The sequence below is a fragment of the Brassica oleracea genome, chromosome C1 (assembly GCF_000695525.1).
Source record: "Brassica oleracea var. oleracea cultivar TO1000 chromosome C1, BOL, whole genome shotgun sequence".
NCBI lineage: Eukaryota > Viridiplantae > Streptophyta > Magnoliopsida > Brassicales > Brassicaceae > Brassica > Brassica oleracea.
In genome coordinates, this window is record NC_027748.1 from 25,758,359 (window position 1) to 25,775,570 (window position 17,212).

The window sequence follows — 17,212 nt, forward strand, 5'->3', positions numbered from 1 at the left end:
TTCATACACCACTAGTGGCACATCTGCAATGTGCCAGAACTTCCGACGCATCACACTGTTTCTTGTCGCTTCATCCTCAACGCGAAACAACATTGTTTTCTTCCCAATGAACTGCACGTCAATCTTCGATGTTTTCCCCTGCGATGCCCAGATCTTGTTAGCCGTCGAGTGAATCGATCCAATATGGGGGGCATCATTGATAAAGTAACCCACCATAAAACATTTCCAGAGTGGTTCCGCATCCTCAAAAATCTCTACCGGTATTTCAATCTCTGCAACCCCGTTTTTGACCTCAAAAATCGGCTGACTGCTAGATGATTTGCTAGATCCATCAACAGCCCCCGCATACGAAACCCTAGCTCCTGCTGCCCCTGCTGCCCCTGCTGCCCCTGCAGCCCTGCCCGTTCCAACCTCCTGAGACACAGTGACCTTGCCGCTGCTCTCGTTTTGCATCTCTGTTACCGAACCCCCCAACCCCAATGGAGCAGGAGTGTCTCCATCTCCTCCGAATGCTTCCTCAGTTTTCACAATAGCGCCCTCCAATGATTTTTTCGACTTTCCAGACGACGGATCCACCGCTGATGGTGGCCGAGACATCGTGAGGCCTCCTTCGATACTAGGGTTTTGAAATCGCCTTCTCGCCAGCCGCCAGATAAACTTGCGTGTTACTTTATGTGTGTAACATACGACCATAATTTCCCACCTTAAATATCATTTCACAATATTTTGGATATTATGAATTGCATGCAAACAAAATTAGTTCTCATATAAGGAACATTTTGTGTAAGCATGTTCATTGTTCATTTTAATTTGTAAGTATAGTATATCAATCTGGTCTAACGTCCAACTAAATATAGTTTGACGAAGAAAATGTCCAGATCTATAATAGTAAATCTAGAGAATAGCAAATAGCCTTCGAAATTTTAGCAAATCTCTTTTACCATTCATCCATGACCATAAATTTATCGGACCATTTTTCGCTTTAATAGCTAAATTTAGGCTTTATAAACATCTATATAATTCACTTCTCACAGAAAACACAATCATACAAAACAAAACAAAAAATAAACAAAAAATAAAAAGATAATAATCTCATCTTCTTTTCTCTTCTTCAAAAATAAAATGGCAAAAAAATTCATTAGCCATATATCTAATGTTACTAATTGCATTGAGCACTGTTTATGAAACACAAGGAACATTCTCATTACCTGTTTACTTGAAGAATTTTCCAAAAGTAGGCCAAGATTTTGAGTCTTTCGCTTACAAAGGTATGAAGGATTTCATGGGAGACTTGGAAGGCAAATGTCCTGAGACCACAGAGTTTAAGGATTTTTTTGTAAAGCTGAAGGATTACATGGCATGTTACAGTTCGACATCACCCGGGTCGAAAGATCTCCAAGTTGAGCTGTGAATAAAATCTGAGAAACTATACAGGGCTATGTCTGCTTTTAGTGGAACTAAAGGGGGAACATCAGTAAGTTTCACTTAGAAGTTAACATTGGTATCGTACGTTTTCACAATTTAACTGGAAAAGATTGTGTTGTTTAATTTTGTTCCCTTTTGAGGATAGGAGGATTCATGGATGCTGGTGGATGGCTTATTGTCAATGGGAAAAAGTTTGGTTGAGATGAAAAAGACCGGTTCTAAGGAAATAACTTTTGAACAAAGAAAAGAAGTTATTCAATCTATGGTGAACTGGACTCGAGGAATCGGTCTATTCATAAAGAAGGTCTCTGAGAATAAAGGAAAATCTATTGATTTATCATTATTTGGAATTGACTATGACACCATTGTGTCTTCTCCATCTGAGAGAGCTCTTTACGAAACACAAGGAACGTTCTCATTGCCCCACTACTTGAAGGATTTTCCAAAAATGAGCAAAGACTTTGAGCCTTTTGCTTACAAAGGTATGTCGGCTTTCTTGGGGGCTCTGGAGAGTAAGTGTCCCGCCACAGCAGAGTTCAAAGATCTCTTTGTAAAGGTAGCGGACTACATGGCCTGCTTCAAGTCAGGCATCAAGGTCGAAATGCAACAAAAATCCGTGAAACTCTTTAGGGCTATTTCTGTATTGGATGGTACTAACGGCGAAACATCAGTAAGTTATAGTCCGATATATTAACATTCATATGGTACCCGGGCATGTTTTCTATATTAAAAAAAATTGTGGTATTTTTATTTTCTTTTTGGCGATAGGTGGATTCTTGGAGGATGGTCGACGGTATGTTGTCAATGGGAATACTTGTGACTGAGATGAAGAAGAATGTTTCCCAGGAGATAACTTTTGAACAAAGAAAGGAACTGATCGGGGCTATGGTGAAATGGGCTCGAGCTATCGGTCTACTTGTTAAGACAGCCTCCGAGAAAAAAGGACAATCTATTGATCTAGCATCTTTTGGAGTTGATTATAGCCCCCATGTTGCTTCTCCTATCAAAGGAGCTAACGGTGAGCTATAAAAATAATCCCAGCAGTTTCAATTTTATTTCCAATAACGCAAAAAATAAAATATTATTTCATCAAGAAATCTTTAATCAGTTGCAAAAGATTTAGCTATTGTAAATATAATTCTATATTAATAAAAGATTTATCAAGTCTACTTGTTTCTCAGTCGACTACCTTCGATGGTAGTTAAGGTTCATTTTTCTATAATCAACAAAATCTCTATTCTCGTTACTGCTATTGGGACTTGGGAGAGTGTAATTTAAGACAAGAACAACTCTATTCACTGTAAAAGCATGCAATCTAAATGTCCCCATAAACTAATTTTAAAACTCTAGCATAATATATTAATCGCTAGATTCATAAGCAATCACGGAACCCCGAACTCGTCGCTGCGTACGTCCTAACACTTGTGATGGTGGTTCATATAACACCGAAAAATTCTGTGGTGTGCGCATCTCCGGGGAGTGTCCAGAGATGCACATCGATCCAGAACCATCTTGTTGCCAGTACACTTCCACCATCATTCCTCTAGGATTCTCCGCGTTTTCCGTTCCTGGTATACCTACAAATCTTGCTCCAACAGGTATCTGCACATACAAAGAGTTTATTTCCATTAATAACTAGAACATGTGAAACGTGAATTTTTTTGGTGGAACATTGTAGATGATTTACCTCGACCAAGATGCCTGATTCTAACTCGAGAGTAACCACGGTTCCTTCAGCTGTTGCACTTTCTAGTTCAGCCCATCTTGCGATGTTCAGAAACACTTCTTCTAGAGTTGCAAGCCCAAGCTGTATGTCCGAGATTCCAAACTCATATTCTCTGTATTGTAGCTCTTCGAAAAAGCCCTATCCATGGATAAACGATGATGAACCTCATAGACGAAAATCTAGAGATTGCTAGAGCTTTTAAAGATAGTTACCACCAAAAGTTTCTCTTTGTCGTGGGGGATAACAAAAGTCATGAAAGCTTTTTTCTCTTCTATTGGCTCAACTTTCAGATGCTGCAAGAAAGATATTGTTCCAGGCTCAGCGGCACTACCTACTTAAACAATTGCCAGTTAAAAAAAAAACAACTTAGGCCTGAGTGTACATACCTTCTTGAAGAATCTTTTAAGTGGTTCTGGTGAGTTTCCAGCACCGTTGTTTTTGTTTTCAAGGAAGCTAACTGTAGTAATGAAACCCGTGCCGAAGCGAGATTTTAACCTGATGGAGGTTCCAATGCAGCGGAGCCTGCCTTTAGCCATGATCCCTATTCTATCACCTAAAATATCAGCTTCTTCCATAGAATGCATTGTTAGTATGATGGCTCGGCCTTTCTTTGATTCCTGTATAATGTCCCACACATGTCTCCTTGTGATAGGGTCCATACCAGTAGTCTACAATCCAAAAAATATGTGTTAGTGTGTGTGTGTGTGTGTTTATCTTTAAACACCAGAGGAAAGTATCAAGTTGCATGTCATACATACCGGTTCATCTAGAAATACAAGCTTAGGATCACCAATGAGTGCAATTGCAACACTGAGTCTGCGTTTCATTCCACCACAGTAGCTTCCTGCTCTAATTTTAGCTGCTCCTGTCAGCTTTACATCCGCAAGTAACTTCTCTGCAATCTGTTTAACAAGAAAGAAAAATCTGTAAGCAAATTATATATAAAAAAAGAGAGGGAAAGTTAAATCAGATACCATTTGTAAAATACATGAATAACTTACCGGTTTGATAGATACAGGTGGCAACCCTTTGATGCTAGCAAAGAGGTGGAGGTGTTCTTCACTTGACAAAGCATCCCAAAGGATATCAAACTGTAAAATAATAAGAGTGATGATGAAACAAATCATTTAAGCAGAACATAAAGATCACTGTGTAAGGAAAAGAGAAGACAATGCAGGGAGAACTTGACCTTACCTGAGGACACACTCCTATCATTTTACGAATGTTGGACATACCAACAGAGCTTCGTATGGAATCTCCATAGATAAGAGCTGTTTTAAGTCGAATCAAATTGAACTTACTAATTATTAGTATTAAAATGGTTTTAAAAAAGTTTGGAAAGTAGCTTCTTGTAAAACAGATCCTTACCATCCCCACCAGTAACTGGATTTATACCAGTCAAACAACTGATAGTAGTTTTCTTCCATGCACCATTGGGTCCAAGAAGACAAAACAACTGGTCTTTGGCTATATTCATCTACAAACCCTAAACATATTTCATGAGCCGAAAAGAAATGTAATAATACATTATAAACAACTAATGAGCATTAGGATTTGTTGAATAGTCATGACGCCTTAGAACACACACAACAGGAATGATTGATTACCAAGCTTTATCATTCCAGGATACATCTTTGCAAGACCATGAATCTGAACAGCAATGTTAGGATCAACTGTTCCATCCATTGCTTGTTTCTTAACTAGTGTCTCCTCTTCAAGCACATCTTGGTCATCTGGTGTTAAATGCTCTACAGGTGGAACTGAGCCAAAGCAGCTACAAATGCGCCCTTCTGAAAAAAGTGTTACATAGGAACATCTTTTGGTTTTACACTTTCCAAACACACACATTCTTATTAATAAAAGCAAGAGACAAAGAAATACCTTCCACTTTATTGCCCTCTTTGCCAGTCCAGTAACTAGGCTTCAGAAAGTAGATGATCGTTTTTCTTACACCAGAGGCATTGGGGATGATATTGTCAAAGTAGATAGAATGTACGCACAAGCCAGAAAAGAATGTACGCACAAGCCATATGTAGATTTTATTCTGCACAAAGACTCAAAATGAGAGACATAGACAACAAATCTTAGGTTAAATCTGTTGTCGAAAAATTGGCATACCATTGTAAGAAAGCAGGTGGCGTCATCCATTTTTGAGCATACATCTCTTTTACTCCAACTAATTCCAGGGCTTCCGGGAACTGATGTTGCTTCTATTAGCAGCTGGAACCCAGCAGAAAAGGTATTGGGTGGAAAGAATGACCAAATCACCGGGCGAGAAAGGGAATGTGTGCTTGAATAAGGGAATCCACCAGTAGCTACTGTCTGCAGTCAGAACTGTACCCAGTAAGAATCCAACAAATCTCAGCTACTGTTTTAGCTAAAGAGAGGCCACACACACCTGTGTGATAAAGCCAATGAGAAACACAAGGAAACCAACAGTTGTTGCTGAAGATGACTTGCTAATGAAAGATGATAGCATGAATGCTAGGCTAATCTAGCAACACAAAGGATATAGAAAAGTTAAGTGATGTCCCAGCAAAAATCAATGGAAAATGATTTAAGAAATGATTTAAGAATGATGAGGATCTTTAATTTACCATATTAAACTGAAAAAGCAAGAAAAGTAGGAAGATAACAAAGAAACTGTTCTTCAAGAAAAAATTGAATTGGAACATCATTCCAAAGAGAACTAAGAGGAGTGATGATACAAACGTAAGGATGCCTTCCCATATGAGCCATGATAACCAATACGCTGTATCGTAAACTCCCATCACTGTCATTGCCTGTTAAAAAACAAAAATAAAAATGTAACAACCCAATTCCGGTCTCGGAACTCGTTAGCCGGCTAAGGCCCAAACAATACCGAAAGGTCCAAGATGTTTGCCTATAAATACCCATTGTCCAACTTTGTTTTCTCCACCTGCAAGAGAAAAATAAGAAGTTAGAAGTTAGAGAGAAAAAGAAAAGAGAGTTTAAGAAGAGAGAAATGGAAAATGTTTGTGAGAGCTGAGCCATCAGGAATCTTCGCCGGAGCCACCACACCCCGATTTCAAGTTACCCCTAGATGTTCAGTCAACTGCTGCGCCTCAACGCATTTTGGGGAGAACCAGCTAGCTCTGGGTTCGAGTGGCATTTCACCCCCAAGCTCGTCACCACCGTTCGCCTAGAAGCTAACCACCGGAAAACCGTTTGCCTTTACCTTCAGTTTCTGATCGTTCAGTATATCGTCGATAACTTCCTAATCGCTGATAATCTCGCGCATACAATGCCACCATCGTGTTCCTCTCGACGAGACGAAGCCGTAGACACCGACCTCGCCTCAATTGGAGTCAGGACGAAGCCGCTAGAGCCTCCGGAATATTTGCCTCCGCGCGCTCGAGCGACCACGTGCCACCGCCGGGAATCGTGTCTGCCGCCGCCGCGCCGCCGTCCACTGCCGTGCTCCGCCGTCTTTCGCCACCGTCCTCCGCCGTCGTCTGCCACCGGTAAACTGTCGCCCTCCGCTGTTACCACCGGTAACCGGCGCCGGTGACTCGGCCATCTCGGCTAGGTCGATCCGGTGAGTCAACTCAGTGACTCGGTTAACCGATGGGTTGGCTCGGTTTAAATTAATTACGGTTTGGTTAGAATTTGGTTAGGGTAAACCAGTCAGTTAGGACAAATTGATTTCTGGTCAAGGATTGACAGGGTTGACCTTTGACTAGCGAGTTGACTTTTCGTAAACATTGACCAGACCCGTTTTAAACCGTTCGAAAGGCGTTATGACTCGAATTTTTACTCTGCTTTCAGATTTAGAGTCTATTTGAGCACTAGGAGTTCATAGATACCACTTCTCTTCATTGCTAAGGTGAGGGCTACTCCGTTAAATCCCGAGCTAGTTTAGTACTACCGTTATGAAAAGTTTAGTTTCGAAACATGATCTGTCTCTGTGAATCGAGTCTGTTTTGCTAGTCTTGCTTGATCATTATTGTTATTGATTGTTAAACCGGAAATAGGATAATAGAGGATTCAACGGATTGTGTGAAATTGTTGATGTTAAGGACTGTTATATATATGTATATATATAGTTACATAGTAGGGACTATGTGACGAGTGCGGGGGTTCAGAGATGTTTGAGCTAGCGACGCAGATGTTTGGTGCTGTGCGGGGGCCCAGAGACGTCTGAGCTAGCGACGCAGATGGTGTTTGTGCGGGGGTACAAAGACGTTTGTACTATCGACGCAGCGGGTGGTTGTGCAGGGTACAGAGACAAACTGTACTAGCGACGCAGCGGGTGTGTATATCCTTATGAGGAGATGCGTGGTGCATAGAGTAGCTATGTACTATAAGCGCATGGGTTGTAACGCTAGTCCTCTAGCCGCATATTGATTGTTCTATGTGGTGTAATAGGCACCGTGTTTGTTTCATGCTAGAGCTAGGCCTACATAGTTGTAGTGCTATGAACTGAGTCAGTGGTTTGTGGTTTGGCATCCCATACCTCGCTGGGCAACTCCCCTGTTGCTCACCCCTCCTTTCTTTCCCCATTTTAGGTGAGACCGACGAGCAGGACTGATTATCGGACCGGTGCTATTGGGCTTTTAGACTTCTATCGCTTTTATCATTACCAGGCTTTTAGGCCTTTGGACTTTTATCGTTTATGTCATTTCCTATCTCAGACTTACGGATTTATGTTGTCTTTATATTTCGGACGTATGTCGTTATCTATATTTCAGATGTTATTTTATATTATGGATTTCCAGCGTGGGTGTTGACTTTCAAATATTTATAAATAGAGATCTCAGAGCTATTTATTTATCGTATTATTTTTATTATTTCAAAAGTGATGGGTGTCATAATTTTGGTATCAGAGCGGGGTTCCGTCCCGGCTTCGATCTGGGATGGCGATTTTGGAGACTCGGTTTTATTCGATTTAAACAGTTTTAGACGATTTCAAAAAAAAACATTTCGGGGATTTGGGAATTTTGACAATGAAAATAAATAGCACCTTTCCGTTCGGTATCACTCCTTCTTAAATGTTGGTATCCAGAGATCAGCGTATGTTAACTTTTTCGTTTCCCCTTTCAGATGCCGCCTAGGAGGAGAGTTGTTCGTACTCAGACCGCCAGAGTTGCTAGAGAGGCCGAGGATGAGCATGTCCAGCCCGCAGTTCCGCAGCAGGCGGCTCCGCCTATGGATCAGGATGCTCTGAGACAGATGGTTCAGGATGCGGCTAGGCAGTCTTCACGGGAGGCAGTCCAGCAAGCTACCCAGGAGGCAGTCCAGCAAGCTACCCAGTAGGCTGCCCGAGTAGCTGCTCAGGAGGTTGCCAGCTGCACAGGAGGCAGTCCAGCAAGCTGCCCAGGAGGCTGCCCGAATAGCTGCTCAGGAGGTTGCCAGACAGATGGCTGCAGTTCAGCAGGGTCAGCAGATTCCGCATGGTCCTCAGGTTCAGGTGCAGCAGGGTCCCCAGATTCACATGCAGCAGGCCCCACCAGTTCAGGTTCAGCATGATCATCAGGTTCCACATCAGCAGGCTCCAGCTCAGCAGTATCCTCAGGTTCCCGTTTAGCCGGTTCCAGGAGTTTTTCAGGTTTCACCGCCGCCACCTGTTTTCCCAGTTCAGGTGCCCGAGGTTGATGAGACATTTATCAGGGTGTTGGGACAGATGAAGTATGTGAGTTTGGAGCATTTCAGTGGAACGACAGAACCTACAGTTGCTCACGATTGGAAGCACAATTTGGATAATTTTTTGAAGACCATCTCGTGCCCACCAAGGCTCAAGCTTAAAATCGCTGAGCTGTATTTGCGTGGAGATGCATCAATCTGGTGGGATGGAGTGAGATTTATGCACCGTGGCGAGATGACATATGATGATTTTCTTTACGTGTTCAACAAGAAGTATTTTCTGAGGGAAGCTTTGCATGAGAAGAAGAATGATTTCAAGCATTTGAGGCAGGGTGCAAAGTCTGTCAGGGAGAATGAGCGGGAGTTTAACCAACTCCGCAGGTTTGTGGGTAACATCATAGATGAGGAGGATCTGATCAGGAGGTTCTTAGATGGGATGCGAGTAGAGCTTCGTGGTAGGTGCAGCGTGGTTACCTACACTAGTTTGGAAGATCTGGTAGAGAAGGCAGATGTGCAGGAGAAATGTATGGCAGAGGAGTAGAAGTTCGTCAAGGCAGCACATCCTAAGGCCGAAGGAACTTCAGAGGCACAACAGAGGACATGTGGCTAGTCGGGTATCCAGTGTTTTAATTGTGGGTTGTTTGGGCATGTTTCTAGGAATTGTCGGAGGCCACCAGTTGCTCAGTTTGTAGCACCATCATCACCAGTAGCGGCAGCCAGAAACTGTTATGGTTGTGACCAGCCGGGTCATATACTCAGAGATTTCCCCCAAGAGGGGTAATGCAGCGCTTCCACCACCACCAAAGCGTTTAGCCATCACTCCATGTGCGTTTGCGGTTGGAGATCCCCGAGGAGCTGAGCGGATAGCGGGTATGTGTCCTTATCATACTTGCTTGTGTTGAGTATTTGTGGTTTCATGGTTATCATGTGTACTTAGAAAGGTTTTGTGTATGATTGGTTGTGGTTGGTGGTGAGTCAGCTCACACCTTATTTGACTCGTGAGATTTTTGTTCTTTTGTGAGTCTGTATTTGGTTAAGTCTTGGTCTTTTCGGGTTGTCTTCTAACCGAAGGATAAGCAGATTTAGACAATAGTTATGGAGAGTTGGGAGCGATCAGCATTCATCGCGATGTACCTGTTATCATTTGAGTATTATGATGGCACCATAGAAGTTTTCATTTTGGGCCTTGTCGTACACCACTTTGTTGGACAGAAGTGGGGGAGCGACATGAATTAGAACTATTAATGGTTCAAGAGACGGTAGAGCAAATGGACATGCTCAAAGATTGGCTTTAGGAAGCCCATAACCGTCAGAGGAGTTATACAGCTAAGTGCCGTAAAGATTCAGAGTTACATATGGGTGATCTAGTATACCTGAAAATAAGGACATTTCAGGGAGGATCTAAGACTCAGAAGCTAAAGCAACTTAAACTGAGGTACATGAGATTGTATCCTTCGGTAAAGCGGATTGGAGCAGTTACTTGCAGTTGTTTTATCAGTAGTGTATCAGATTTCCACGACGTATTCCATGTGTCAGCGTTGAAAAGGTTGAGAAAGAGCCATAGTTTATTTTGCAGCAGGCGTCAAATGACCTCAGAGGGATTATATCACCTTGTCAGCTAGTGGAGATTTTGGATCATCAAGTGAAAGAAATTCAGGAAATATCGACCTTGTTGTCAGAGTTGTTGGGAAAGAGATGGGATTCAGGAAGAGACCTGAGAGGCCGGGCGAGGATTAGTTATTCGAGGTTTTGTTACGATGACATTGGACATGTCAGCTTATTACTTGAATTCGGGGACGAATTCCTTATTAGTGTGGGAGAATTGTAACGACCCGATTCCGGTCTCGGAACTCGTTAGCCGACTAAGGCCCAAAAAATACCGAAAGGTCCAAGATGTTTGTCTATAAATACCCATTGTCCAGCTTTGTTTTCTCCACCTGCAAGAGAAAAATCAGAAGCTAGAAGTTAGAGAGAAAAAAGAAGAGAGAGTTTAAGAAGAGAAAAATAGAAAATGTTTGTGAGAGCTGAGCCATCAGGAATCTTCGCCGGAGCCACCACACCCCAATTTCAAGCCAAGCTCGTCACCACCGTTCGCCTAGAAGCTAACCACCGGAAAACCGCTTGCCTTTAGCTTCAGTTTCTGATCGTTCAGTATATCATCGATAACTTCCTAACCGCTGAGAATCTCGCGCATGCAAAGCCAACATCGCGTTCCTCTCGACGAGACGAGGCCGTAGACATCGACCTCGCCTCAATTGGAGTTAGGACGAAGCCACTAGAGCCTCCGGAATATTCGACCACGCGCCGCCGCCAGGAATCGTGTCCGCCTCCGCCGCGCCGCCGTCCACTGCCGCGCTCCGTCGTCTTTTGCCACCATCCTCCGCCATCGTCTTCCGCCGATAAGCCACCGCCCTCCGCCGTTACCACCGGTGACCGGCGCCGTTACCACCGGTGACCGGCGCCGGTGACTCGCTGGTGACTTGACCATCTCGGCTGGGTCGACACGGTGAGTCAACTCGGTAACTCGGTTAACCGAAGGGTTGACTTGGTTTAAATTAATGGCGGTTTGATTAGAATTCGGTTAGAATAAACCGATCGGTTAGGTCAAATTGATTTCTGGTCAAGGGTTGACCGGGTTGACCTTTGACCAGCGAGTTGACTTTTCCGTAAACATTGACCAGACTCGTTTTAAACCGTTCGAAAGACGTTCTGACTCGAATTTTCGCCATGGTTTCAGATTTGAAGTCTATTTGAGCACTAGGAGTTCATAGATACCACTTCTCTTCATTGCTAAGGTGAGGGCTACTCCGTTAAATTCCGAGCTAGTTTAGTACTACCGTTATGGAAAGTTTAGTTTCGAAACATGATCTGTCTCTCTGAATCGAGTCTGTTTTGCGAGTTTTGCTTGATCATTATTGTTATTGATTGTTAAACCGGAAATAGGATAATAGATGATTCAACGGATTGTGTGAAATTGTTGATGTTAAGGACTGTTATATATATGTATATATATAGTTATATAGAAGGGACTATGTGACGAGTGCGGGGGTTCAGAGATGTCTGAGCTAGCGACGCAGATGGTGTTTGTGCGGGGGTACAAAGACGTTTGTACTATTGACGCAGCGGGTGGTTGTGCGGGGTACAGAGACAGACTGTACTAGCGATGCAGCGGGTGTGTATATCCTTATGAGGAGATGCGTGGTGCATAGAGTAGCTATGTACTATAAGCGCATGGGTTGTAACGGCTAGTCCTCTAGCCGCATATTGATTGTTCTGTGTGGTGTAATAGGCACCGTGTTTGTTTCATGCTAGAGCTAGACCTACATAGTTGTAGTGCTATGAACTGAGTCAGTGGTTTGTGGTTTAGCATCCCATACCTCGCTGGGCAACTCCCCTGTTGCTCACCCCTCCTTTATTTCTCTTTTTTAGGTGAGACCGACGAGCAGGAGTGATTATCGGACCGGTGCTATTGGGCTTTTGGACTTCTATCGGTTTTATCGCGTTTATCGTTATCAGGCTTTTAGACCTTTGAACTTTTATCGTGTATGTTATTTCCTATTTCAGACTTACGGATTTATGTTGTCTTTATGTTGTCGTTATCTATATATCAGATGCTATTTTATATTATGGATTTCCAGCGTGGGTGTTGAATTTCAGATATTTATAAATAGAGATCTCAGAGCTATTTATTTATCGTATTATTTTTATTATTTCAAAAGTGATGGGCGTCACAAAAAACATTATTGAACAATCTAAATACAAATACACAATGGGAACAGACTCTAAGTGAAACAGAGTATTAATTAAACCTGGCGAAGTTTAAGCTCTTTCTCGGTAGCTAGAGAACCGAGTTGGAGAACAAAACCAAACATGGAGAAAGCAAGAAAGAACACTGGTCCCATAAGATTCAGTGGAGAGATAGTTACGTCTTTAGCAACAACTGGTTGTGGAAACTCTTTAAATCCAAAACTCCAACCAAACTTTGGATCTGATAATAATGCATATATAAAAGGCATTTAAATCTCCATATAGAACATATGACTCCTAACTCAAAAGATTTTCAAGATGGATGGTACCTCCAATTAAAAACCTCGCGATCTCACGCTCTGCAGCGATTTGAAGAGGGACAAGAAACTTAAACGTCGGATCTTCAGTCCGACCACGTTTTGTAGCCGAAGATGAGTTTGTCTGAACTCCATAACTGATCACTGTAGCGTTCCTTTCCGTAAAATGCAAAGCTCCTGGGGCATGCAAAGGATGTGACGTAAACCATACATCTACCTCCTCAGGCCCTTTGAATGATTTAACCTGGAAAAAAAAACACAAGAGAAACATTTCAGAAACAAACGTTAAAAGTTAAAACTAAAAAGAACCAAACATAATAAGAACCAAACCTTGTTGGTCGGAATAGGTCTTCCTGGATTGTTCGCCATAATAGCAGAGACGATGTCAGACACTCGACGGCTCTGGTTCCCACTCCACACGAAGTCGTAGCATGGAAACTTCGTGTTGAACTTATCGTCACAAGGCGGAATCGGATGGGAGGCTAATGCCTTGGGATCGGTGATATTCAAGTGCTCAGACGATCTTACGTCGCTCGCCTCCATCGCTTCTTAGATACAGAAGATGAGAAAGATAAAGAAGAAGGAAGAGAAGAGATGGAGACACGTGGCGCTTTTGTTTCGCCATGAGAGCAGTAGATTCTTTTTGAACAGCGCTATGAACTGCTGATACAGAAGCGGCATGCCTTCTCTTAGAGTCATGATCAGAGGAAGAAGACGATTGGACTATTTTTTAGTTCTTGTCTTCTTTTTTTTTACTATATAATTCACGTTACGTTTATTAATTATGATAAAATTACTAAGTAACGCTTATGAAAGAAAAGACTAACCATTTATAAAGACAACCGTTTATAAGACTCTCATTTATTAACAAAATTACAAAAAGAATCTTCCTAGTGTTAACAGCTGTTAATGTTTTAATCGAAAATTATATTTTGAATCATGAAATAAATGATATTTTCCTATTTTGTGTAATTAATTCATTTAAACGCGCACGACAAGAAAGAGGTCTCAGTGCCGACGCTCAAGTTTGTCGGGACATCATGGGAAGAGGTCATCTACGACAATTTTCTGAGAAACTTCAATACGTCGGAGTTTGAGCGTCGGAAATGAGGTTGCTTCGGCAAGTTTTCGGAAATGGCCAAGAATACAAATTCTCGGAAGGTAGTTACGTGATTCCGACAAAATTTAAAATTTTATTTAAGAAAAAATAAACGCAAAAATAACTAAAATATAGAAAAAAATCTTGCTCAAAAAATGATATTAAATAGTTAAATGTTTATTACATAAAAATAAAATAAAAATAATAAAGATAAATAAATTTATGTCGGTGGAGGGAGCTACGTTCCTATGGCGGTGGTGGAAAAATGGCAATGGTGGTGGCCGTGGAAGAGACGATGGTGTTCAGTTGCAAAGATGGTGAATGTAAACATCATCATGAATAAATCAACTATAAAATACCTTTATAACTAATTGAAGTTTTGTCGGGAAGAAGTTAAAAATTTTGAAATAAACTTTGACGGTGTTCGCTTATGTTACTGAGGAAGTTCCAATAAATTGTATCTATTTTTCTGACATTTCACCGAGGATAAAAATCATTGTCGGTAAATGTAATTTTATGAGAAATTTCTGAGAAGATGTTCCGAGAAACTCCTGACAACACATTCACATCGAAACTTTCCGAGTAGATTCCGACAACTTCCTTATGTTCTCGGAAATTTCTCGACAGTTTGTCAAAACTTTTCTGACAAAAAGTGTTCTCGGTAAAATTCATCGGAGCTCATACAATTTTCTTGTAGTGGCAGTTTTCTAAATTAGTAAATACAAACATTGTATTTATATTTTTCCGTTTCTACAATAAAATTGTTTCCAGTTACCCTTTGATATGTTTGGCAACAAATCTTCTTTTAGTGGAAGGGTGGTGCAAGATTAGCATCGCAGATGAGCTGTTTCTATTGACATTGTTACACTGTATTCAACTAAACTTTAACACAAATATGTTAATGGATTATTATTAATTATCATTTGATTTATTAATATATAGATTTCTTTTTCTCTTATTTATTTCCCATTAAAGGCTGATTAGTTCCCACATTAACGTCAAAAAACTAAGTGATATTGAGTCTCTTTATATTTAATAACCCTACAAAAACAAAAACGTTCAGTAAAAAAAAAACAGAGGAAGAAAGACAAAACGAAAGCATCTTTCTTTCATCGATGGCGGATCATGGTCAAGCCAGTTTCTGGACTCAGGTAAATGCGTTACTTAGGAAGAACTTAACTTACCATGTAATGTTTTGTACATGTGATGTATGTGCGGTTCGGGGGAAATCATGATCCTTGTCCTCCTCGATGTAATATTATGAATCTATTTTTTTTTTGGTACAGAGGAAACACATATGGATGAATGTTAGACTCGTTCTGGTTCCACTCTTCCTCTGCTTACTTCTCCTCTCGATTCAACTCTTGATCGAGGCTGTAATGAACAAAGTCTCGGATATGGCTAAATATGGAAGTAAAGATGCTCCAAATGGAGATTATTGTCCCATCCCAACCCCTCCATTGTTACCTCCCATGTTACATATTCCAGAACCTGAGTCTCGTGCTGTTAAAGCTGGTTCCTTTCCCTACAGTGACCTTCCTGACTTGTCCTGTAGAAAAACAAAAACTTGTCCTTTAACTATGCTTGTAACGGTATGGAGATTTATGTTCTGCTTCTATCTCAGCACCGTGGAGTCAAAGAAGTCACTAAATGGATGTCTAAGGTTGTTTCCCTTTCCTCGTACGTGTTCTCTCCATCATTGGATGATGTTATCTTAATATTCTTTCTTTGCAGACAAATGGAATCCAAGTTTCAGAGATTTCTCAGCACCGTTTCCCGCAGACAAGTGGATTTCCCGCTGTGGTCTTTTGTTCTTTAGTGAGGTATCTGGACCACTGATTTTTAACCTCCTTCTTCGTCTCAAGTACTTCCCTTTATGATAAATCTTTTTTTTTTTGCTCTATAAATCTCTCCAACACCATTGAGTTGCATCCTTTATTTTTATTCTGCAGATACTCCCAAAAGTTCTTTAAAGGACAATGGGATAAAGAAGACTGTGTTGCTGAGTTGAACAATTACATAGACCGTCTCTTGGTAACTCACCACTCTTCTTCTCTTTTTTAGCTCTATTTATGTTTTGTCTGATTTCAGAATCAATTCATAAGCTCTAGTTCCGTTATTCTTGGTTCTCATGTATTCGGTTCTGTAACTACGACCAGATATTTTCTTTGGCAAATACCAACAGAAAACAACCAGGTATGATTTAAATCTTCTATATCTAACGCTTTATCAAGTTTCCACTGTATTCACGGAACTTGACTTTTAAACTTTCAAGATATACTTGGTGAGCTAACTGCTATCAGGAGCACAATCAACGATGGGACACACGGCTCACAGCATGTTATATTTACTTTACATATAGATAGGTACTCACTAAGTTGAAACTTCTGTGGCTGTCATTGTTTTAAACTATGTATGTTATTTATCTCTTCATGGATGTTATTTTCATTGACTTGGCAGGGATGTGTATGAATGTGTAAGCCTTTTTGACGGATTAGCTTACGTATTTCATGACAAATTGAAAAGCTACGGGTCAGAACCAAAAGTTGTGTTGGTCACTGGCAATCGTCTTTGTATTTTTCTATTACAATGGTGGATTTGAGTTCTAGAAATTTGAAGAATGGATCCTTATTCTGCTGTTAACACTTTGTATAGATTTTACTCTTTTTTTAATAGTTTTCTTATACTGTTTTTCATATTGCTACTTTGTAGGGTGATTCTGGTATTGTGCACTACAAGAAAACAGCGGCATACTGAGGGAAAAAATCGTCGGTATGTCGTCGAAATAAGGTTATTCCGACGACATACCGACGAAAAAAGTCCTCCGAAATAACTCCTCGGAAATTCATTTTTCCTCGGAAATCCCTCGGAACGGAATTCCGAGGAACTGAATTTCCGAGGGAACTCCGAGGACCACTAGATCGTCGGAAAGTTCCTCGGAATATACCGAGGGAGGACTTCCTCGGTATATTCCGAGGAAATTTCCGATGGTCCAATCCTCGGAAGTTCCGACGAAATCTTCCTAGGAATTTGCATCGGTGTCCAATCCTCGGAAGTTCCGACGAAATATTCCTCGGAATTTGCATCGGGAATTTCCGAGGAACGTAGCCCCTCGGAAAATTCCGAGGAACATTCTCGGATTTTTTTTTAAAATTCCGACGACTTATTCCGAGGAAAAGGTCGTCGGAAATTTCCGAGGGTGCTTTTCCTCGGAATTTCGAAAAAATTAATTTAAAAAAAAAAANCAGATATCCGATCATCCTTGTCCTTCAGCTGAGCCGTAAGAACTTCTGA

At 41.3% G+C, this 17,212-nt stretch overlaps 2 protein-coding genes and 1 pseudogene across 2 annotated transcripts; 2 read left to right on the forward strand and 1 right to left on the reverse strand.

The window, feature by feature from the left end:
* The first annotated feature begins 1,045 nt into the window (after positions 1 to 1,045).
* Positions 1,046 to 2,594, forward strand: LOC106297057. The gene is made up of 3 exons (XM_013733344.1): positions 1,046 to 1,474; positions 1,571 to 2,095; positions 2,194 to 2,594. Exons 1-3 carry the CDS (start codon positions 1,439 to 1,441, stop codon positions 2,452 to 2,454), a joined length of 822 nt encoding a protein of 273 aa, XP_013588798.1. The 5' UTR covers positions 1,046 to 1,438; the 3' UTR covers positions 2,455 to 2,594.
* Positions 2,595 to 2,741: 147 nt separating this feature from the next.
* Positions 2,742 to 13,518, reverse strand: LOC106298363 (annotated as a pseudogene).
* A 1,991-nt stretch (positions 13,519 to 15,509) lies between these two features.
* Positions 15,510 to 16,614, forward strand: LOC106298886. Its single transcript, XM_013735019.1, has 6 exons — positions 15,510 to 15,581; positions 15,653 to 15,741; positions 15,871 to 15,952; positions 16,078 to 16,114; positions 16,194 to 16,284; positions 16,379 to 16,614. The coding sequence occupies exons 1-6, from the start codon at positions 15,513 to 15,515 to the stop codon at positions 16,518 to 16,520; spliced, it is 510 nt and encodes a 169-aa protein (XP_013590473.1). The 5' UTR covers positions 15,510 to 15,512; the 3' UTR covers positions 16,521 to 16,614.
* Positions 16,615 to 17,212: the final 598 nt, after the last annotated feature.